The sequence below is a fragment of the Arachis duranensis genome, chromosome 3 (genome assembly GCF_000817695.3).
Source record: "Arachis duranensis cultivar V14167 chromosome 3, aradu.V14167.gnm2.J7QH, whole genome shotgun sequence".
Taxonomy (NCBI): Eukaryota; Viridiplantae; Streptophyta; class Magnoliopsida; order Fabales; family Fabaceae; genus Arachis; species Arachis duranensis.
The window spans coordinates 700574-724061 of record NC_029774.3 but is presented as its reverse complement, the minus strand read 5'-3'; the positions used below and the strand labels follow the sequence as shown (position 1 = coordinate 724061).

General features: G+C 31.6%; 2 protein-coding genes across 2 annotated transcripts; both read right to left on the bottom strand.

Annotated features, from left to right (window-relative positions):
• Positions 1 to 84: 84 nt before the first annotated feature.
• LOC107476460 (cyclin-dependent kinases regulatory subunit 1) lies at positions 85 to 1345 on the bottom strand. Its single transcript, XM_016096278.3, has 4 exons — positions 1213 to 1345; positions 958 to 1051; positions 791 to 851; positions 85 to 508 (listed from the first exon to the last, which is right to left on the bottom strand). Exons 2-4 carry the CDS (start codon positions 1008 to 1010, stop codon positions 356 to 358), a joined length of 267 nt encoding a protein of 88 aa, XP_015951764.1. The 5' UTR covers positions 1011 to 1051; positions 1213 to 1345; the 3' UTR covers positions 85 to 355.
• Positions 1346 to 1666: 321 nt separating this feature from the next.
• Positions 1667 to 7500, bottom strand: LOC107476452 (uncharacterized). The gene is made up of 18 exons (XM_016096269.3): positions 6348 to 7500; positions 6164 to 6250; positions 5875 to 6079; positions 5645 to 5768; positions 5155 to 5247; positions 4964 to 5045; positions 4822 to 4881; positions 4672 to 4724; positions 4242 to 4408; positions 3778 to 3988; positions 3514 to 3568; positions 3354 to 3410; positions 2982 to 3230; positions 2763 to 2824; positions 2610 to 2666; positions 2421 to 2514; positions 2172 to 2312; positions 1667 to 2077 (listed from the first exon to the last, which is right to left on the bottom strand). The coding sequence occupies exons 1-18, from the start codon at positions 7170 to 7172 to the stop codon at positions 1988 to 1990; spliced, it is 2712 nt and encodes a 903-aa protein (XP_015951755.1). The 5' UTR covers positions 7173 to 7500; the 3' UTR covers positions 1667 to 1987.
• Between the last annotated feature and the right edge of the window lie 15988 nt (positions 7501 to 23488).

The window sequence follows — 23488 nt, the reverse complement described above, 5'->3', positions numbered from 1 at the left end:
GTAGCAAAGTGGTATTACAATTCACCATTCATGGAAACCATAGGTACTCTTTAATTTAGAGTTGAGAGCCAGATTCACATATCATACGTAAGCACTAAGGTAGCCCCGTGAATATCATTAAGTCCAGCATGCATACGAGTACACGAGAGGTGAGGTACACCAACATATCCCTAAGAAACAGCAAAGTTTAAGGACATTCAAATTGACAACTGAAAGTCTAAAAAAACCACATTCAATCAAATTCAGATTCTCCACAGAAGAGAATCCCCACACAGCCATGTTAAAACAGACTATATAAAAACCTATATAAATTTGTTTGTAATCATCATTTTCAGATTTTCAATGGAAACTAAATTCACTTGACGAGCATGCTTTGCTGGGTCTGGCTTTCCTGCTGGTGCTGATAATCCAATGGCCTCCTGAAAAGCATGATGTGTGGCTCGGGGCGGTGAATCGCATAATGAACCCAACCACGGCTCTGTTGAACACCAATTGCACGCCACTCGTTCTGTATAGTCAAATCCAAGCGCACAAAGGAAAAAGAATTAGAAATGAAACCCCAAAAACTAGAAATATGTATCAACCAACAAAGGAGCCTTCAAAGTTCAAACAAAATAGTGAATAAACAGTTATATTCATTCCTTCATCAACTGAATAATACTACAACAGACTATAATTCGAAAACCTAATCGAAAGTTTCTCTTGATTTCTACCAATTTGCATGACCAGATTCAAAATATAGAGTAATTCCAATGAAATTCGATCAACACATAAAAAAATATTAACATACTTCAGAGAGAAGTCGATTCTTTGGAAGCAGCTTAGCAACTTCGGGAGGCAGCACCACATGCCTGAACGTTAATATAAATTAAATGAAAAAAAAAGGAAGAAACATAAAAAGTTGAGTCGATTGGAAAAGATGATGTAAACATTGAGAAATGTGCGCGTTACTGTTACCTATACTCGTAAGTGTCATCGAAATACTTCTCCGAGTACTGGATCTGACCCATCGTCAAAGCCTAGGGTTTTGTTTTTCCTTTCTGACTTTGTTCTGTTCGTTCAATCGTCCAAAGAAAAATTAATTCAATACAAAATTCTCACCCAAAGTATCTATCTGTTAGAGAGTAACAGGATCTTCTCAAACCAAATGGAATTGAAGTTTGATCGAAGAAGAAAGAGAGAGAAAGCGAGAGCGAGAGAAAGAGCGCTTACCAGAGAAACGAGAAATGATTAACGAGAGAGAGAGAGAGTGAGAGTGTGTGAATGGAAGAGAGAGGGAGGGAGGGAATATATTTGTGTGGCGAAAAAATCAGTACAAGGGTTGGAATCGTAAATTCACTTCTTATATAATACACTGTGGCACTGTGCAATTTTTTGTTTCCTTTTTTAAAATAAAAAGATAGTAGTATTAAGAATTTAAAAGATTAACGGCTAAATAAGAAGCATTCACTTGACTTTTATTTTTTCAAATTTGAAATTTTCCCGCTCCAACATTGAATTTTCTACACGCAAAAGGCGTTGGGATACATAAAAAAATAACGAGTGTTTTCCTCTGAGTGTTTTCAATTGATTTGCATCATTATCTTAAAATTTTCACGATTAATGTATTATTATTTGTTACTCATCTTTACTCAAACAAAATATTAATAACTTTACAAATAGAGTATTAACAGTGAAGACAGATAAAGCACCTTATCATCGGGATTAAGATTAAAACCGGATTATACAACAAAACCAAATGAATGTAACATCAAAATTTGCTAGTTGCTAAGAATCCATTGTCCTGCCTAACCCTAGCATGACCCTCATTTCAATTTCAGTAGAACCAAAACAAAAAAATATGAGAACTACACCAAGAAAGAGGAGTGATTAGTTTTCTTTTTCTTTCTCTGTACACCAAATAGATCATCCTATACAATGCTTTTATTCTACACCCAGCAAAACAACCCTAAAAAGAAAGATCCGCAGATGAAATATTCCTTTGGCCCTAAGTACTTGCGAGTGCAGACACCGGCTTCTGCAGTAAGGGAGTCTCTTGAAATATCATCATTCGGAGACGTCTCCTGTATTCGTTTATCTGCGACAAGAATGGAAATGGTGAGATCAAGGTCTAGGTTTAACGAGGAAAGATAGATAGTAAGGATAGCCGGACACCAAATTAGGTTACAAACCTCATCTTGGTCAACCCTTGTAAACCCAAATTTATTGGTCCATATTGATTCAGCTTCTTCCGCAGCTGGTAGGACTAAATGTTTCACTTTTAAAGAGGCAAGCACCCTCTCAATGCAAGAAAAGAGGCACTGGAAGTAACCCTATTCAGAAAAAATATATATATAATTTACTATGTGTAACTACTCAAATTAAAAAGTTTTAGGAAGAAAGGTATATAATCATAGCTGAAGTGAAAATTGAATAATAACCTGTCCTTGGCAGTCTGTAGGCGTCGCCACTAAGGGAAGCTCTGCCACTTCATGCCCGAAGATGCGAAATATTCCAACAGATACAATAACTTGGCTGCAAAAACATAAAATAGATTCCAAAATAAGACGTGGAATCAAACCAAACATGTGCATGCTTAGCAAAAAATCACACTTCACAATCTGACTTACTTGACAATGAGAACTGCACAGTACATTCCGCGAAAATCATAATCCCCAATTTTCCTCCTGTCGAAATCCGAAGAAAAGAACTGGGGGTTCATTCACATGTCCAGAAATGTTGAATAAGTGTCACTAGTACAAAAAGAATCGAGTGTTGCTTACCCATAAATCATTGCTGGAATGAAATCGGCTCTCGAATCAGAATTTATAGGACCGAAACGCTCCTAGGAAACAAATACCAAATCTGACTAAGTTAATCTCTCAAAAAAGTATATAAGATTAACATAAAGGTAAACCACCAAATACGAATGCTCTAGTTCATGATCTCAGTAATTAGTAGAGGTGAAAATTAAAAAAATTAACTAACTAATATATACTCACATGGAGGATAGCAACAGCTTCCGAAAGCAATTTTCTGGTCTTGTCAGAAGCAATAAGATTCCAGTTCAGAACCTTCCATTTAACATCAAGATCAGCCCTGGTTTCTAAACCTTTTTCTTCATGCTTTCTTTTAATCAAGCTAAGGAGGGAATCTGGAAGATTCTCTTCCTCACCAGCCACTAAATTTACCAAAGCAGCATGAACTCCATTGCACTCTGAGCAGCAGAACCAATTCCCTTCTGGCAACGCCTGGTAAATTACATCCATCAAATAAATTTACATGAACAATGCATAAAACTAAATTTCTCAATAAAAGATAAAGATTAAACAAACTTTCAAGATGGAAGTCAAAAAGGAAAGAAGATCTTGTACCTCTAGATTTTGTATGTTATGATCCTTCATACACCCAACATGATATTCCTTCTCACACTGCAAAGATACATCAATCAGCAATTTATGAAACAGATATTAGCGGCATAGGAATAATTAAAATTATGAAGGTTTGAAAATCCACGGGAAACACAATACCTACCTGATCACAAATCATCATAGTTCGGGGACTAAAGATTTTGCTAAAATATGGTTGCCTGAAAATTAAGAAACTTGAGCCATATATATATTTGGAGAAAAACAGGGGTGATTAAAAAATATAAAAGGAGCATGCTGTAAGATATATTAATAAATTTAGTCATGACTACAAGAGTTACATAGCGCTCGTGAAGGAAGAAGAGCCAGATGAAGAGAAGTTCAGAAAATAAAATAATAATTTGCTTAATTAAATAATACAGGATATTACCTACACAGTACACATCCCTCATGGTGAACCTGGTGAGTTTTAACAATGCGAATACACCTTTCATGTATCTGTGCTAAAGGATCAATGCCTGCAATCCTTCCAGCCGCCAACGCATTTGCGTTATGCGCCACATATTTGTCTTTCTGAAAGACATTCTCACAGTATTTACAATACCAGGTATCAGTTGGAACAGAGGGGAGAGGAACACAATCTGCAACATCAAATTAAGCAAATATCAAGGGTGAGATCACGAAGCAGAAACATATTATTTAAATAAAGCACATGCCAAAACTAATTCTGTGTTCAGCCAGAAACAAGTCTTCTATAAACATAAATAGAGCTGAGTTGTCGAATAGTTCCTAGACATGAATAACAAAAGACCAAAACATACACTCCATCTACAAGTATATTACAAAAGAATCAATTTATACACAATATGGAAAAATAAGTTACTGGGACTTCACCAATGTGAAATGCTCTTGGGCATCCATCGCAACACAAAAGATCCCCTCCATCAGAACATATACTGCAGAGGTCATCATTATCACTGGAGGAAAACTTCCGTTCTTTTAAATAATTGATGGACAGCTCATGGAGTGAGACTCCATTAGATGTGTATATGTGGAGGTAACTGCAATAAATACATCAAAATGTTAGAGAAGGGAAGCAAACACTAGTCAATTTTCTCAATACACCCATACTACAAAATTTGAGGGTCCAAACACATTGAGATTTGAGGCTAGAAAGTTGAAGGAGAAAAAATGGCGAAAAAAAGAAAAAGGGCGAGAGAGAAGTTTTCAAATGAAAAGAGGCAATGAATACCGACAGCCTTGTAAGGTAAAGCCAGATGCATGGAGATAATCCAACAATAGAGTTTGAACAACAAATACTCACGGTTTCCTACGTGATGCCCAACCGGCATGAGCTTCAAACTGGGAGGGACTAATCTGTTCATTCATTTTTATTTTGTATTTCAAAAAGAAGTGTTAAATGTCTAGTTGAAACCAAATATATAGGACAATTACACTACATAAGAAGAAGTACCTCTTTGTCACAGCAGCTACAAACTATTCCAAAACCCTGCTTGTAACCATCCAACAGGCGCTGCCAACACAAGGAAAGCACATTCAGAAGTACTATAATTGATAAAAACAGGAAAATAAAGACGAGTCACTATCAATGCAACCTTTCCGCGAACATAGTATGCTACTTCTGTTCCATCTGGCAACACATCTGCTTCAAAGATCAACTTATGCAAGCGTAGATCCCTTTCAAAATTTCAGAAACGTATAAGGGAGAAAATAAATGTTGAAACAAAAAAAATAATATTTAATTCATACACAAAAATTGCACTTCCAACAGAACACAAATGCTTACTTCTTAGTTACTTTTCCGTCACTCTTATCACGAGATGTGCTGTGCTTCATTCCATTGTTTATTGACTTTTGAACCACAATGGGTTCTGGCGACCTGCAATAGTAAAAAAGTTCATGTTATATAATCATATGACTACATTGAGGCAAAGATATTCCAATCAGTTTTGTAATAGATATGTAAGAGTGACATGCAAATACATCTGTACATATGATACTCAAATAAATCACCAATGCATCAATGCCTGAAACCAAACTTGTCATCCTGCTAGTATAGAAACAATCAGAATATATGGACACATTATAAGCTCGCTGCTAATTAATATACAGAAAAGAAATGCTTGGTAAATTCCGACAATGGCCTTACCTATATTACGTATAATGGTGACTAAAAAAAATGCCTTGCTATGCAACAAATGTCATGCTTTTCTTTCTTAAATTGTTATAGTATTCCATGATATACTAATTATGATCATCAAGCAAACAACTAGTACCTGGATTGAACTGCATGTGAAACATTGCAATTGCTAGTGTCAGTTGTTTGAGTGGGGAGGTTAGGTTGGCATTCCTTCGACTCCATGCATGAATTGCATAATAGTCTCGACACAACATTGGCATCTTCAGATATACAATGATACAATAGAATTACTTGTTAGCCTGACTGGAAGAAGCTTGCAAGCACATCAAAAAAGTACAGAGGAAATCAAACAAGTGAATCTCAAACCTCTGCAGTTAAAACAAAAGGTAGATTTCTTTATGGTGAAGCCTCCAATGACTTTTTGGATAACTTCTTCAAAGGTTTCTAATGGTACATCCAAACATGTATTCATGATGTCATGAAGAGTACTCCCATTCTCAAGGTATATATACTCTGGGGGGCACTTGTTTAAACGACTGGCATGAAGCTTAAACAAGGTGGGCGTCACAACCTAGTTCCACAAAAAACAAAGGAACTAACACACAATATTTTTAGACCATACAGTAACATAAAAGTGTATCTTCATTTTACTTACCTCAACACCATGGCAATCCTCACAATGGCACACAATCCCATTGCCATTAATCACTCCCCGAAGCTCTGCTTCTCCAGCCTTGATTGCCTGAAAATTTCTCAAATTTAGACACTCGCATTTTCAACAGCAATACTCATATCTCAAGAAGAGAGCCCACACAATAAGAAGGAAAATCAGCCAACACCTTCACACTGCGAGCATAATTCACTGCCAAACCCTCAAGAATCCCCGTGGCTAGAAGCTCCTTCAGACTTGTTGGGCACCTCTTAGTACTAGCCTTGGACACAGCAACCAATGCACCATCTTCAATTCCCTCCTTGACATCATTACCAACTTCAACATCCTTGCCACTATCATTAGCACGCTTCTTATTATTACCACCAACTTCAACAGCTTCGGCATTGTTATTTACCTTATCATTCCCATCCTTTGCGCCACTAACATCATCTTCCAACTTTCTCTTTAGTAGAGACCTAGTAAACCTCCTAAATGGCTTCTCCATAGAAACAACAGAACCCTTCAAACTACCACCACTATCACCTGTAATTGAAACCGGTGTTGCCCCACCAACAACACCATCTTCCTTAGAACAACATACCTCACCACCCTCCTTTGCGTCACCTTCACAACCAACCTTCTCCGTTTCATCCACCACCACCATAACACCTTCATTCTTTAGTTCCTCCACATCAACAACATCACTCTTTGCCTCCTCTTCACTCATAACATCACCTCTACCACCACCATCTTCGCTTTTCACCACCCCACAATTCAAGTCCTCACTTTTCGGCTCGCTCTTGTTCCCTTCCCCCGAACTTGACTTCCTGGACCGCTTTTTGACCGGGCTTTTCACGACCTGAACCGCATTCCCGTTCTTGGAGGCCCTGGTCCGGCCCAGTGACCCACAGATCTCGGATTGAGCTTTCATGGCGAATGCAAACTCTCTCTTGAGACCCGTCCGGATACTAGACAGCACCAGGAACTGCTCCGAATCCGCACAGTTCGCCATGGACGCGCACGCACACACTACAGTATCAACTTCAGCTAGCTCCTGAAATCTAATTGGAGTATGAGCTAAGACCCTAAACTAAGAAATCATAAAGTTCAAACCTTATCGAAAATGGTAGCTCTTCCTACTCCCGTTGACCTTATCTGAGCAGGAATCGTAAAATTAAAAGCTTGGCAAGCAAATTAGGGTTTCTAGAAATTGCTAAATTAGGGAACTTGGTTGACGAAGAGAAAAGGAAACAGAGAAAAAGAGGAAGAGATTGTGTTCTGTGAGGTTTGAATTGAGAACAGTGAAGTGTGAAGGATGGATTGGTTACCTTCAAGAAGGAAGAAGAGGAAAACGAAAATGAGAAGCATTTTATTTTTTGAATGACGAAAATAACCCTGCGATGTTCAAAGCAAAACGTGTTTGGTGTTGTCTTTTTCTGTCTTTGCGATCGTGTTTTGTGTCATTGTGGATATACATAGGCGCCATTTTTTATTCTTTTCTCCAATTTTTTTGTATTTTTGTTTTACTTTGACTTGCATTTAGAATTTTAGATCTCAGTTGACGCATTTACTGACATCACTATTTTCTTTTCACATTCGTTGATTAGAATTACAATTATAAAAAAAAACCTTAAATTAAAGATGACAGGGTCAAGTGTGAAGTGTGTAATGTATTATTTGCGTACTTCTGACAATTTTTTTTAAATGTATTTCAAAGCGCTAAAATATATATTATTTTTAAATTTAAATTTTTCACGTGCCACTAGTGTGAAACTACTTACATAGTTAATATTAATACTATCTTATTAGTAAAACATAGTAAAGCAAGCAATTTATTTTTTGTTCGGAATAGAACATTGTTTCTAACTTCTAAGCTTTTGTAACTTTTATCATCATACAACGTGCAAATTTATATATATTTTGTTGGTATTAAGTATTAACATCTAAATTTATGCCTTAATTATTTTTTATATGATGGATGAAATGGTGTATTATGTTGATATGAGTTGAAATGGATGTATTTTATAAGTGTAATACACAATACAAATTGTTATATAACAAATAAAATTGTTATTCACGATTTCATAAATCACATTTTTTTTATTAAAATTGTTACTCACGATTTCTTATTTTTTTTTCTTACTTGAAATTGTAATTCACAATTTCTGTTAGCTTTTTTAAAATTTTGTCTTATTTAAAATGTTACTCACGATTTCTTTTTATCCTATATCACTGCATTATACCAAAATATTCTAATATTAATGAAAAATACCAATAATAATCCAATATAAAAAAAATTAGCCCAAATTTGTATATATTATCGCCGAAAATCAAATTAATCCTGTTCTTTTTGGGATGAACAATCCTGTTTTCCGTTTTCCTTTTTGATATTGTTACCTTTTGGATTGAGTTTGTATTGGAACAAAAATTCCCATACCCAACTCAATTGTTTGTATTCTATCTGGCATGGAAATTCCATGCAACAAATTGCAATTTCGTTATTGGGCTAAGGCCCCGTTACAATACTACTTATTAGTGCTTATGGAACAAATTTTAGTGTCCAAAAAACAAAATAAATTTATTAGTGCTTATATTTATTATTTGATTTGATTAAAATAAATTTATTTTATTTCATCTTATATTTTTTAATTAATAATTTTAACAATGTAACTAAATATCCTTTAAATAGAATTTGGATTTTCTAAATATTATCTTTTATTCAGTTTTTAGATGAAAAAAATAAATAATAAATAATTCTTCTAATTTTGTGAACAAGTAATATGTAAAAGTGAATATTTAAATTAATTAAAAAATAATAAATTTAAAAAAAAACTGATTAAAAGTTGAAAATTAAAGGATATAATTAAGAGCATACAAAGTGGCGCCTACAGTTGAAAATTCGAGCTGACAAAGAGATGTACGTGAAATCGGAAACGTTCATATAATGTTACTTTTTGAAACAACACTAGTCTGGAGTCATAATATACGTGTGAGGCAGGAGACGTGTGGAGGCACTGTTCATTCACATGACATGCATTCATTCATACATACATATACATGACTAATCATAATGAGATGTTAGTCTTCTTCTTCCCACATCCTCATTAATTTATTGAATGATGTGGAAAGAATATTGCTTAAGAGAAAAGTGGTGTTGGGGGGTTGGCTTGGCATGTGAGACTCACCATATATAGGAAAACCCAGAAGGAATATAATAGTATGTTTTCATTTATTGGCCTTTGCTCATTCATTCTAAATGCTACAAGCAAAGAACATTTTTGCTTGTAAGTTTCATGCTATAAAACTCCAAAAGAAGAAATTAAAGCATATAAGACCATACATCTCCAATATATATAAAGATCAATTTTTTTCTTCCTTGCCCTGAATCCCAATGCCAAGTCTTCAATTAAAGCATATAAGAGCATACATCTCCATTCTCCAATAATCCATGGCTAATGGTTCAAGCTGTGGCCAAATATGGCTGAATTTAAAAGTGAAATGAGTTGGTTCAAGGCAAGGATGCGGTTCAAGGTTTTAGCTGTGGAAGTTTGATATAGTGTAATAATCATTACTAGTTTTTCTTACGATGAAAATTCAGATGCAGTCGACTTCACATAAAGTTGATAGTTGAGAGCCGTTAGATGAAAATTTAGTCAAATCAGTCAAATTATTTAACGACTCTCAGATATCAACTTCACGTGAAGTCGATTGCACTTAAATTTCCATCTTTTTTTATCCACGTGTTCAATGTAACTCTTCTAGTTGCAATTATGTTGAACATAAAACAAATAAAATCATACTATTAAAATTGATCTTCCATTAAATATTATTTTCTGAGTTTAAATACTTATCTATTGCAAGGGTATTTTATGTGTAGCTGCCTTGAGTTCCACTTTCAGATTATATAACTTAGATAAATTGAATAAAAATTAAAGATGTAACAATATTGTATTTATGTCAAAGACTTGGTTAAGATCATTTAAGAAAATAATAAAAGGAAAAACTGAAACCTTTCTCATTCAATTCTAGTTGGTGATTTGCAAAAGTTATGCAAAAGTTATCTGCAGTCATTGGTAGAACTTAATTAGAATCATAAAGCTCAATATATAAGATCTTGCATACAGAAGGTATTGTTGCAATCATATAAACAAAATAATGATATAAGTAGCATTATTAAAACATGTAAACATTAATTTCTATAGGTCTCTTTAAAGTTATACGATAGCTAATAAAAGATAAAAAATTTGTATATTATAGATATGCTATGATGTACATACTTTGACATAGATACGGAATACGTGACAGGACATGAAACATGCGAACACACGAATTTTAAAATTTATATAAGACACGGGGACATGACATATATATAAAATATTTATTAGATAAATTACAATGATATTTTTATATTTTATTGATATTAAAATATAAAATAATATTTTAACTATTTTTTATATCTTCTCTTAATTATATAAAATATTTTAAATATTTTTTGTTTTAATAAATAATAATATATTATTTCTAAACTCATTTTAAAAATATATATTAAGAATAAGACTGAACACGTTGACACGTGATAATATTTATGTTTGTCCAAGTATGTTTAGAGAAAAAAATTATTGAGACAGGTTTGGACACAGCAAATACGTGTTGGACAAGTATCGATGAGTGTCGTATTCGAAATATGTCTGATATGCGAACATGAATTCAACAAAGTGTTCGTACTTCATAGAAGATATGTATTCATACAAAATAATAAGACACCACATCAATGATTCAAATAAAGTATACATTAAAACATAAAATATAGATTAAAATATAGATGCATATATATACACAAATAATTTAGTTAGTATTTTATTTTTTGTCTAACACATAATAATTTTGTAAATCCATTAATTTGGAGGTTGTGGGATTGGGATTTTCATATTTACATGATTAGAAAACATTTTTTCCATTATTTTTAGTGAAATATAGTAGGATTTTTAAAAAAGGGGGGACCTTTTTCTTTTTCTTTTTCTTTTTGTTCTGATCTTTGGTAATATTATGCCTATATTTGGAAATAAGACATGAGCTGTATATATTTTTTTCAACAAATCAGAAAACAAATCGTTAATTTTTCTTGGGTTAGAAAGCAAATAATCTTTTGGGGCTATATTTCAATCATTAATTAAATTTGGGCTTAAACTTGGACTAGAATAATTTGGGCTTAGATGCATATTTGGGCCAATTGCCCATTTAAACTGCTCAAAAAAGGGGCAATTGCCCATTTTAACTTCTCAAAAATTAAAGGCACTAAAAAGAGAGGCATTTATTTGAAGGTGGCAAGTGGCAAGAATTGATTGGTAGTGGTGTTAGATTAGTTGGTAGTTGGAAATGCACCTACCTCCTTTCAATTTAGCCAGCTCCTAATTAAATGCTGAGAGAGGAAAACAAGCAAGCCTAACAATTAAGGCAACACTAAATTAATTCAATGGAAAATGACATATACTTTGGTATATTTTTCCTTCCTTAACAAAAAAATTTATCTACAATAAAAAAGATCCCTTTTTGTTTGTTGTCACATGCCTCCAACCAAATTGAAAAATAGAGCAATCCTTATATGTCAGTAATTTTGGATCTAAGTAATCAACATCTCTTTGGACATATAAGGAAAATTAAAGCCAAAGATAGGAACTTATGCTTCTCTTGGAATTTTTTTTTCTCTTACATCAATGAAAGTTGCATAAAGTTAAAAATTGTATTCATCAGAAGTTGAAGTATACACATCTATCTACGGTACCACACATGAGGAAGCTGCAAAATAAAACACTTTGCTGGCTTCATAATCTAAGCATCCTATGCAATGAACATTAATTATTAAATATATTTAATATTACAAATATAATATTAATCAAAATAAAAAATATTTTACACAAATAAATTACTAGTTGTACCTATAAAAGATATAGATGCTAACAAATATACCCACATAAGAATAAAACGACAATTATAATCACAAAAGATGATTTCTGTGTGTCAAGAGTATCCGGACGTTGGTTACATAATTAGTCCATTAGGGTATTCTTAGATCATCATCTCCAGTAGAGAACTCATCCCAATTCTTGTTTATGGCCCACCTGTCATAAAAAGTAACTCCACATCAGTTTTTGCGTCATAAACAGTAAATAGGAACTCAAAGCATCTCTCTCTTCTCCATTAGGAGGAACTAACTTTAGTCCCTGTTGTGGTTCCATAAAAATATAATTATTTAATATAATTATTTATTTTAATATAATTATTTAATATAATTAATTAAAATTTTATATAATTATTTATTTAAATAATAACTTGCCAAATGATAAGTTATTATTCGTTGCTCTCAGTCCCGTTCAGAGAGACTTTGTCCCATCGATCCTTGTGCAAGGACCCATTCCATTTTGCTTCAACGGTCCCAGTTTTCCTTTTGTCAGAAACAGGGCCTCAACATATGCCCATTGGAATTACTGTTAGCATACGGAAGTTATCTTCTGTGAATATAATTGTCGTTTTATTCTTATATAAATACATTTGTTAATGTTTGTATCTTTTATGGATACAAATAGTAATTTATTCTATTTTACACTTTAATTTAGAGGTTTAGAGTTTAACCTTTTTCAAATGTCCATTATATTTATAGTATATATTTATAAGGCATAAAAGTTGTGCTTAAATTTTTATGCCACCACAAAAATATTTTATCCGCTGTAGTATTTATCATTTTCTCTAAATAAATTTAAGTATAGTACTATTGTTCTTATCATATTAAATTGCATGGTGTCAAGTTTAGATGAATTTACACTCCGAAATGAAACACGTACCATAATTCTCATGCGATCTTTCTAGTGACAATGGAAATCAAATAAGTGAAGGCCTTACATTGAAATGAATGGATTGTATTTAATTTCTTAACTAATCATCTTTCAGTTACTATACTATTCAAGAACATGACTATGACAATGTGATACGTGAAGATGTGAATAGAAAATAAAGAACAATGCTGTAATATCACATTCCTTTTTATTTTTTATTTTTTCTCTTGGACAGAATTCGTCCATGTAAATATAATTCCGGATTCCACGTTTCTGAAAAGGGTCTCTCTTATATAATAATTAATCAAAGATACAATGAAAATTTTAAAGGAGGATAGGATCTATCTATATGTTCTCAAAAGGGTGAGGCAAGGGATGTGTCACACTAGCTACTACCCAAATGCTTTAAACTATAGCAATTAGCATTTTTATAGGGTTATATAGGTCTACTATATATGCATCATTCACTTTGAATCAAGAACTTATTAGGTCAAAATTTTGTAATTATTTTATAAGAATTAAAATTTATTTTTGAATAAATATAAAAAATTAACTTTTTCACTAATTAAAATTTGTTAAAATTTTTATTGTAAAATTATTTTTTAACTCTTATTTTTTTGAAGAGTTTAAGGCTTAAAATTGACTATAATTTAAAATAAAAAATAAAATTTTAAAAAAAGTTTAGTTACTCTGTTGGTCTCTATAATTTCACAAAATTTTTAATTAGGTCCCTATACTTTTTTCTTTTTAATTGGATCTCTACACCAATTTTTTTTCAATTAGATCCCTCTTAGTAGTAATTGGCTTAATTTTATAGGGACCCAACTAAAAAAAATTGGTACAGAGACTCAAATAAAAGAAAAAAAAAGTATATGGACTCAATTGAAAAAAAAATTGGTGCAGAGACCCAATTAAAAGGAAAAAAAAGTATAGAGATCTAATTGAAAATTTCGCAAAATTATAAGACCAACTGAGTAATTAAACATTTAAAAAATTATATGTTAGTTGAAAAAAAAAATTTCTAGTTGAATTTTTCTTACAATAGTATTTAAAACTTGCATATAAATAAAAATCAATACTTAGGTTGGACCAGTTTGAAGAGTAAAAGTCACTGTTTTATTAGTCATGTAATAACTTGATCAACACCTCATAGGTTGGACCAGTTACAATTGGATTGGAGCCTTTGCATTGTGTGATAAATAATAAAAGAAGTTACATAATGAGACCTTAAATGCATATAGCATGGAGCTGTGTTTGGAAGATAAGAAATTAGAGGGGGGAATTGAAAGACATCTAACCTAACACATTTAATATACCAACTTTTTTTTTTTTTTAATCTTCTTTCCATCTCAATATAATGTGGTGGATGCATGTGTTTGTATTTTCATGGATAGATGTAACTGTGTGACCACTTGTTCTTGATTTTTCTCAGTTATATTCATTCATCACTTTCTTCTTTGACTTTATTTGGGTTGGGAGTATTTATTTCCAGATTGCCTAGCTTTATAGGCAAGCAATTGTACTTTATTACAGTTCACTGTTTGCTGAAGCTTCCTATATGAGTATCTATGTTAATTTCATTTAGTACTATGACCTATACTATATATATATCTACACTATTTATATTTCAACTATATTCATATTAATTAATAATCTATTAATAATAAGAGACTTTATTATGATATGTTGTAGATTATTATGTATATATAACTATTAATTAACTAATAACAAGTGTAAATTTTTTATTTGTCAAAGTATCTTTCAGTCTAGCAACTAAATGATTAATCTGTCATGGATCTAAGTTTTATTATTTAAGAAATTATGTAATATTTATCAGATGAGATTCGAATTTCTGATACGTGTTTAAACAGACGAACGAACTAATAATTCGACCAAGTTGATTTTAATAAGTGTAATTTTATTTATATAAATACATCAAATCAGCATATTGTTTATTTCACATATAGTTTATCACATTATTTCAGTTTAGGTGTGTCTACAAATATTTTTTTTTTATTTCTTGGATGTGCATCAAGTACGCGTCTCTTTATCACATTATTTTATGTTTTGTGGCCATGCGTATTCTGCTCCCTAACAGGGAAAAAAAAAAAATCAAACATCACAATAACCTTTTAATTAGTATATACTGAAAAGGATCGATATTTAAACCTCATATTTTTCAAAAACTAACTATATGGAGATACTATTATATATGGAGATACTATTATAACAAGATATATATAGAGGAAAAAAACGTTACTTCTCCTTATCCACTTTTGTTATGTGTTAGGATCAAAATTGCTTTTAACGTTGTTAATTCAATACCAAAGGTAAAAGGTCACTTTATTTTTATTGAGAAAGTCTAGGGAGCTAGTAGATTTTGTGATTTTTAATTATTAATTAGTCATTAATAATGTTTTTAATGGTGTAAAATTGTATCTAATAGTGTAAAATCATTCAACTTTCTTTTAATGGTTAAGTACTGACCAAAATTTAACAAAAATACTAGCCCCTAACACTCCTATTTTTATTTTGTGTGGCTTTAAATTGTTGGTTTTTGTGTGTCACTAATTCATATAAAATTGACACTTTATATATATATGAATTGAGTCTTCTTCTATTTTCAAAACTCATAGTTTACGTATAAATAAAAAATGTGTCACTTTTTAAAGTAATGTCTATTGCTGGAATGCTGGATATCTACTATATAATAATAATTAAGGGAAGAAAACACTAATTTACTTTTTAATACTATTTGAGAAAAAAAACAGTAAAAATAATATAAATTTATCTTATTTAGTATTTATTAATTATCGTTATAATTAATAAATATTAAATAAGATAATTTTTTTTATCCCTCTAACATTATTATTTGATATCGATATAAACTCTATTTAAGAATTTTAATTTTGACATATTAATTTAAGTAGACTAGTAAATTAACCGTTAAATAAAACCAAGTTGGTTGTTATCCAAACATATGTCTTAAGCTTCCTACCTTAGCTTTTTGTAGACAAACGAGTTAGTTTCTTTTTATAGATTGATATACATGCAAAGGTAGTAAACGTGACAAGACACAAGACATGACCAAAATACCGTGGCTTTAGGGGGATGCATGCAATGTGTTCGGAAATTTGTCACACATGAATTGATGATATTCCAATGTAAAGTTTTGCAAAATGGTGGGGTGGAGACCAAGGGGGTCATTGATCTTATATTTTATGGATTTAAACCATGAATCCATCCAACATTATAGGGTTCTATACTTTTAATTTGTTCTTGCATTGTCCTCCAACTAGGTTGATTGATTTATTATTTGGCTTTAATTTTGCATGGTTGGTGTGTTTCAATATAATGTTCGGAACCAATGAGGATAAGTAGATTTAGATAGCCTTCAAATGAATAGTAGACCCATATATATCTTCATTTGCGAGCTGCATTATATTATCTCTCTCTCTTTAAAGAAAAAAAGATTATTCTATATCTGCTTCGTTAGAGCTTTAAAAGAATTATAAGTACAATTATTTGCACTAACGTTGTCGGCATTGGCTTAGTTTAAGGTAACTGATAATTTTCTTTCAAGAATAAATATACAGAATTAAATTTTTCATTAATTAATATTAGGAATTTTTATTATAAAATTATTTTTTGTTTATTTTTTTAGAATTTAGACTTCAATGTTAATGATTCAAAATTTAAGATTTATAATTTAAAATTAAAAAATAACTTCAAAAAGAGTTTGTTATTGTTTAAAAAGAATTGATTCTCTAGTTAAATTCAAACGTTCAAATTTCATGCATAAGAGTCAATAAAATACCATATATGATGAATTGAATATTGATTAGGAGTTGACTAATAATTTAATGAAGGTCATATATAGTTTAAAAATAATAATACCGATTTTATTTTATCAATATAATTATACGAGTGACAAAATTTTATTAGTTTTTTATTAATATAATATCAATTTTATTTTATCAATCAATTCTAATATATATTTTAATTCTAAATTAATTTATTTTTTAAAGTATCAAAAATGATATTTTAAAAAATAAAACATTGAATTAGAGATATTATTAGTCTCATCATTTGTTTATTAAATACGTGTAATAATTATAACTATAATAATAATTAAAATAATAATTATTTCACATTTAATTATTAAATAATTATTCTCCATATATACAAGTTATTGTTTGATACAACTCTATATCAGTCATTTATATTCACCACACATATTCTTTTTTGATTATCTTTGTCACCAATACCACCACCTCCTCCTCCTCCTCTTATCTTTCTCCTTATTTTTTTATTGAAATTTCTTCTTTTTCTTTCTTTTCATCATTGTCCTCCATCATCAGTTATCTCATTGTTGAAGATAATGAATAATTCAAGTTGAGATTGTCAGTTGAATCAAAACGAAATTGATTATTGTTTTGAATCCAATCAAGTGGTTGAGGTGTGATTCGATTCTAGTTAATTTTTTTGTTAGTAGTTTATGATTTTGTAGGTGAATAATATTTTATCGTTGATGGTTTGAATTGAATGTAATGTAAAAGTTATGCATTAAAGAAAATATTTTTCTATATTTGCAGCAAATTTGGGTGTAACACGAAGATATTTGAGTGTATTGTTTAAGAATTTTTGGTGTATGTATACTGATAAGTTTTGCATAATTTAAAACTCTTTTTCTCTCTATCTCCTCCTCATCTTATGCTGCTTATTCTTCTTCTTTTTTCATCATCATCTTCTTTTTTTTCTTATTCATCTATATTTTTCTTATTTTATCTTCTCAAGCTTCTTCTTGTTTTACTCTTTTAACAAGAATAAAAAAAATCAAAAAAAGAAGAAGAAGAAACACATAATGCTGTAAAATTACTTGAAAGATGATGAACTTACATTCATTCAACTAAAAGAAAAAAAGAAGTAAGAAAAAAAAGAAGAAGAAAAATACAGCATTAGAAGAAATGTTTTTCTATATTTACAGCAAATTTGGGTGTAACACGAAGACATTCAAGTGTATTGTTAAAGAAATTTCGGTGTATGTGTACTGATAAGTTCTGTATAATTCAAAACTACTCTTCCTCTTCATCCTCCTTATCTTCTGCTGCTTCTTATTTTTTTTCATCATCATCATCATCTTCTTTTTCTTTTTTTCTTATTCATCTTTTCTTTTTTATTTTATATTTTCAAGTTTCTTCTCGTTTTACTCTTTTAATCAGAATAAAAACAAAAAAAAATCAAACAAAAAAGAAGAAAAATACATAATACTACAAAATTACTTAGAAGAGAATAAACTTACATTCATTCAACTAAAAGAAAGAAAGAAATAAGAAAAAAAAAGATAAAAATGCAGCATTAGAAAAAATATTTTTCTATATTTGCAGCAAATTTGGGTGTAACACGAAAATATTCGAGTGTATTGTTTAATAATTTTGGGTGTATGTGTGCTGATAAGTTTCGCATAACTCAAAACTCTTCCTCTTCCTCCTCTTCATCTTCTACTGCTTCTTCTTCTTCATCTTCTTATTTTATATTCTCATAATTATTCTTGGAAGGAAAAAATCAAACAAAGAAAAAAAATACATAATATTGCAAAATCAATAGAAAGAGGAGGAAGGAAAAAATGCAAGAACAATAACAGTAATAAAAAAATGACGATAAAAATGAAACACGCGAAGAAAAAAAAGAGAAACGTAAAGAAGAAGGAGAATAAAAAGGAAGAGGAGGAGGAAGAGGAAGAACAAAAAATATAAAAAAGACTAACATAATTTTATACACACATTATATAAATAATTTGTATAATTTATATACCATTACTCTTAATTAAAAAAATTTAATTTAATATTATATGATATGATATGACATTAATTATTGTAATTCAACTTTTCTTCCCTTCTTATTTTCTTTATCATGGAGACATGTAATATAGGTTAACTTGCAAGAAACACAAAATAGGATTAGAGTGGTTGGTGATGGGGCAGCCAAACTTAAGCCAAACACAATTTAATTTTTCTGGGATTGCTTTTTTTAACCCAAGGTCGATGAGAAAAAAAAATTATTTTTTTATTTAAAAAAAAGTCATAAGTTAACGAGGAATCTATATATATTGTATATGTGTTTATATAAAGCAAACTCATAACTATGTTAAGGTACCTTTAGATATATGTTAATGAGTATCTTATTCATTACAATAAATTATTAGTACAGTGATTGATTTAGAAATTAATTTTGTTTATTGCTAAAATTTTGGTCACTAAATTTAAAGAGCGATCTAAATTGATTGCTTATTATTGAAGGTGTGGTGAGAGTAACAAGAAAATGTGCAGATTTAAAGAAAAACAAAAAAGAAAAAGATAAAAATGTGACTTGAATCAGAAAATGGCAAAACTCAATTAACTGTAAGGCATAACAAGCCTTATATATAAACATAGATACAATGAGTTAAGTTCAACTCATTTGTTAGGTTCACGCACACACTATATTAGCATACACACGCATAGCAGCTGATAGTGCTCTAGTCTAACTACTTTGTGGTAAATATCTCTACTAGCTAACTAATTCAGCTATTTAGTGACTAAATAGTTAGTTTGTTAGTCTCTCAACTCATATGTCAGGTAACACCTTCCCTCAAGTTAGGAGTACAAATGTCTAGTAGTCCTAACTTGCCGTAGAGAGTAGAAAAAGTTTTCGGTGTAAATAGCTTTGTCAATAGGTCTGCTATTTGTTCATGAGTTGAGATAGGAAGTAGGTGGATGAGTTTTTTCATCACCTTGTCTCTTACCACATGGCAATCAACCTCAATATGCTTTGTCTGTTCGTGAAAAACTGAATTGTGAGCAATGTGGATGGCTGCTTGGCTATCACAGTATAGACTTATAGGTTTTTCCAGCTCAAAACCTAAGTCACTTAGGACTTTCTTTAGCCAAATTGCTTATCTAGTGGCTGAGGCCAATGCTCGATATTCTGCTTCAGCAAAAGATGATGCCACAGTCATTTGTTTCTTACTTTTCTATGAAATAATCAAATTCCCAATGTAAAAGCAATAGGCAGATATGAAACTTCGTGAATCAGGGAATGCCGCTCAATCAGAGTCACTAAATCCTGACACTAGCAGGTCAGACTTAGATGGGAAGAACAACCCGGTTGCAGGTGCCATCTTGATGTATCTCAAAATTCTATATGCTGCCTTGAGGTGCAAAGCAGTTGGTTTCTCAAAAAATTGGCTGAGCTTGCCAATTGCGAAACTGATTTCTGGCCTTGTGTTAGCCAGATAAAGGAGTTTGCCAATTAGCTTCCCATACGCGCTGTTGTCAGGTAGTAATTCTCCCTCATCTTTTGTCAACTTAGTGCCATAATCCATTGGGGTCGAAGCTGGTTTGCACTCTTCCATTCTAGAGTCTCGTAATAAATCCAAGGCATACTTCTGTTGGTATAAAGCAATGCCTTCCCTGCTTCGAGCAACTTCCATCCCTAGGAAGAACTTTAAATCACCAATGTCCTTGATACGAAACTTCTCATGCAACAATGCCTTAATGGAATTGATTTCACTCATGTCATTCCCTGCCAACACCACATCATCTACGTAAACCAGTAGTGCGGTGAAGTCACTGCTTTGGTGTTTGGTAAATAAGCTGTGATCAGACTTCGATTGGCTGTATCCACTCTCTAATAGAACAGACTTCAACATATTGTTCAACTGTCGACTCACCTGTCTTAGGCCATAAAGGAACTTTCACAGCTTGCAAACATGATTGGGCGGGGCATTCAACCCGGGGGATGCGCATATAGACATCTTCTTCCAATTCACCATGAAGAAAATTCGTGTTGACGTCAATCTGCTTAAGAAACCAACCTTTGGTAGCAGCCAATGCAAGCACGATCCGAAGCATGCTGAGCTTTAAAACAAGACTAAAAGTATTGAGGTAGTCAATGTCGGGTACTTGGGTGAAGCCTTTCGCGACTAGTCGCGCCTTATGTCTTTTAATGCTCCCATCAAGATTGTGTTTGAGCTTAAACACCCATTTGCAGTCGATGGCTTTTTTGTCAGGAGGGAGAGCTTGAATCTCCCAAGTTTGTAGTTGCTGTAGTGCATCGAATTCATCTTTAATGGCATTCCTCCAACAAGCATGGGCTACGGCATCCTCATAAGACCTTGGTTCTTTGTCAGTGGAGATGGCTAGGGAGAAGGCTCTATGTGATACTAAAAGTGCATTATAATATAAGAAGTGTGTGAGGGGATATTTGCTTAGTGGGGCTGTGGAGACACTCATACATTGGAAGTTCTTGAGATATGCAGGTTTTCTATGATCTCTTGTGGACCTTCTTAAAGGAACAAAATGTTGAGAGTCAATGATATGAGGAGGATCTATGGATGTATGTTCAGTTGCGTCTCTGTTTAAATTATTACTGATGCATGGATCAATGATGTGTGTGGTGCTATGTGTTAGTGGAGTGGGTGCAGAAATCTGCTGTTCAGGCATATATTCGTGTGTGTGTGTGGATGCTCAACTTGTGGTAAAGTGTATGAATATGTATCATATGTGAAAGGGTTAGGCATGGAATGAATCCGTGATGATATATGATGTGAATGTGTGTCAACTATTTTGGTGAAAGAAAAAATAATTTCATAAAACTTTACATCTCTGGACACAAAAATTTCATTTGAGTGAAGATCTAATAGAACAAAACCTTTAATGACTTTCCCAAATTCCAAAATGGTGCACTTCCTTATCCTTGGGTCAAGTTTTTTTCTCCCTTTCGTAATGGTGTTAGCATATGCTAAACACCCAAAGACTCTCAACTATGATATAGGGAACAAGGAATGGTGCAAAATCTGGTAGAGTGACTGATTTTTTAAGAAAATAGATGGCAGCCTATTTATCAAGTGAATTGCATGTGCAATGGCATAATTCCAGTAGTACTTAGGAATGTTTGAGTGAAATACAAGGGCCCTAGTTACAACAAAAATATGTTGGTGTTTCCTCTCAATAATACCATTTTGTTGAGGAGTTTCGACACATATTTTTTGATGAATTATGAGGCATAACAAGCATAGATACAATGAGTTAAGTTTAACTCATTTGTTAGGTTCACGCACACACAATATTAGCATACACACGCATATCAGCTGATAGTGCTCTACTCTAACTATTTTGTGATAAATATCTCCATTAGCTAACTAATTCAGCTATTTAGTGACTAAATGGTTAGTTTGTTAGTCTCTCAACTTATATGTTAGGTAACACTCATCATTAGCGACTGAATATAACTTTGCAACCAATTTTTTTTGTTTTAAAAATTTGATATTGATTGTCAAATTAATCGCTATTAGCAACCAATTTTTTTAGTCGCTAAAATCGATTGTTATTCAGGTAATTTTTGTACTGAAATAAAAATATAGTTTCTCTAAGTAGTTTAAACTTGGAGTTTATTGTTAACTTTATACCCAAATCTAACCATGGATTTCACAAATTTTACATAAACAATTAATTTATATATTTGTACAATAATTATAAAAAGTAAGTGTAATGTAGAACAATTTTAAAAATATACTAAAGTACACTCGGTTTTAAAACATTAATATTTACAATAATTAATTAGTTATAGGTAGTTATATGAAACAGTCATATGTTAGAGGAATGCACCCTTTTTTGTGTGCTTCATGATAGCTATACTTTATTTCTCAATGATGACTATGCTCTCTTCTTCTTTAATTTTTATTTAATTGTGTTTCTTAACCCTTTCCATTTGAATGATCATCGCTACACCAACATTTCTATAAGTTAGAGGATGACCAAGGATATTTAATTCACAGGCCCCTAATTAATAAGTACAAAAGACTATGATTAATTTGCCTTACTTTTCAGTTGTGTAAACCGGCTCTTACTTGTTTAATAATAATATAATATTCTCAATGTGCCTTTTCACTTGAGAATAATATTTAATGTACTATAGTATATTATTAAACAAGTTATTCTCATTCTTATTTACATGTATCCATTACTCCCATTACACACTTATTTCTATTTTATCTATAGTAAAAAGATAAAATGTCGTGTAGATAAATGGGTGTAATCTATACTTAAGAATAGCACTATTTAACTCACAATACTACCTAAAAATTGAAAACACAGGTAAAAGAAATAAAGAAAAAATAAAAATGAAACCATAAAACTACAAAAGTACTAGTAGTACTGAAAAAATAACAAGGTATCTTCCCCAAAGACAAAAAAAAAAGGAAAAAAGAGTAAAGCTAGTTCAACATAGATTTGAATTTCGAATGCTGTAAGATCACCCCCTAAAAATTGAAGAAATCCGAAGTCTTCATTAGGTGTGTATTAATTAGAAAAATAAGAGGTGTTAATTGCTGCCATTATTAAAAACAAGAGCGTAAGAAAATGTTTTGAAATCCAAAACTTAACACTACGCTGTTTGAGAGCTCTTAGTTTGGATTGACGTTGAATTTAACATCTTTTTGTAGCTACGTTTCGTCTTG